The following is a 1,556-nucleotide window of genomic DNA, read 5'->3' on the forward strand; positions in this document are numbered from 1 at the left end:
ATTATTATGAGAGTAAAGTCGTAATATTATGAGAGTAAAGTCGTATTATTATGAGAGTAAAGTCGTAATATTATGAGAGTAAAGTCGTAATATTATGAGAGTAAAGTCGTAATATTATGAGAGTAAAGTCGTAATATTATGAGAGTAAAGTCGTAATATTATGAGAGTAAAGTCGTAATATGAGAGTAAAGTCATAATATTATGAGAGTAAAGTCATAATATTATGAGAGTAAAGTCGTAATATTATGAGAGTAAAGTCATAATATTATGAGAGTAAAGTCGTAATATTATGAGAGTAAAGTCATAATATTATGAGAGTAAAGTCGTAATATGAGAATAAAGTCGTAACATTATGAGAGTAAAGTCGTAACATTATGAGAAAAAAGTCGCAATATGTGAATAAAGTCATATTATAAGAATAAAATAATATGCGAATAAAGTCGTAATTTTACGAGAAAAACGTCATAATATTCTAGCCTTTACATGAGAAAACATGCAGTTATCACTGCATTAAAATGAGGAATGTTGAGTAACTTGTCAAGTTGTTCTTTAGTATTACTATAAATAAATAGTTAATCTTTTAGCACATTAGCATCAAATTATCAGTAGCAGGACCTGAAAGTTGCGCAAACGACTATATGATAAACAGAAGCTGTATTGTAATTAATGGATGCACTGACAGATTGAGTCGTCACGTAGTTAATTTGGATGAAAGCATATTAATCTAACAGTGACCTGAGTCATCACTTTATAAACATTAACACGTGGCTGTACACAGCAGGTGTGAGGAAAATAAGGAGGACATGAGGTTGTGTGGCCCTAATACTCTGTTGTAAAAATGAAATGACACACTTCATTCACGCAGTTCTTACCTTGTATGTCAAATATTCATTCAGCTCCTATAAAACAAGTCCTGCTGGGTTTAAACCCCAACAACAGAGGGCAGGGACACTTGATCTTCACCAGAGGTGTCCAGTCCTGCATGCTTTCCTTGTCTCCCTGCTCCAGCACACCAGATTTAGTGGCTGAATTATCTCTTCAAGTTCTGCAGAAACTTGTTAATCAACCATTTAATTAAACTGGAAACCTCTAAAAACTGTTGGTCCTGGAGGAGCAGGACTGGACACACCTGGTCTACGATGTGAATACATAAGCTTCTGCTTGTGGCTGCTGCTGTGTTGATTCCACTTCTTTGACCACTTTATGAATATAATTGCTCTGATCTTCCTCCACTGCCTCCAACCCTTTCTCCTCAAATTCGTCCACGAGCAGCAAAAAGGAAAAGGGTGGAGGCCATGAGGGTGGAGGGCGGGTCGGCGAGTCCCTCGCTGAACTCAGCGGAGGACGACGTGTTGCTGGGCAGAGAGAACTCGCTGCGAGTGGAGGTCCTGCCTGGAGGGGCCTGCCTCGGCCCCGTCAGTGGATCGGAGAGTTCCTTTATGAGCGGTGAGTGTCGCTGCACGGCCAAACAAGAGGAAACAGCCCCAAAACGGAACAGAGGTTTCACCTTATTCACAGTGTCTTTCTTTTTTTTTTTTTTTTTTTTTTTTTTTTTT

At 38.2% G+C, this 1,556-nt stretch overlaps 1 protein-coding gene across 1 annotated transcript in view; it reads left to right on the plus strand.

The window, feature by feature from the left end:
* Window positions 1-1,556, plus strand: part of LOC106522541 (uncharacterized) — a gene marked incomplete in the record, with an annotated part of 11,001 nt that overhangs the window by 2,861 nt on the left and 6,584 nt on the right. Inside the window, 1 exon segment of the mRNA XM_014015579.1 lies at window positions 1,273-1,446. Coding sequence (XP_013871033.1) covers window positions 1,273-1,446 — 174 coding nt within the window.

This window comes from Austrofundulus limnaeus, unplaced genomic scaffold, assembly GCF_001266775.1.
Source record: "Austrofundulus limnaeus strain Quisiro unplaced genomic scaffold, Austrofundulus_limnaeus-1.0 Scaffold131, whole genome shotgun sequence".
Classification (NCBI taxonomy): Eukaryota; Metazoa; Chordata; class Actinopteri; order Cyprinodontiformes; family Rivulidae; genus Austrofundulus; species Austrofundulus limnaeus.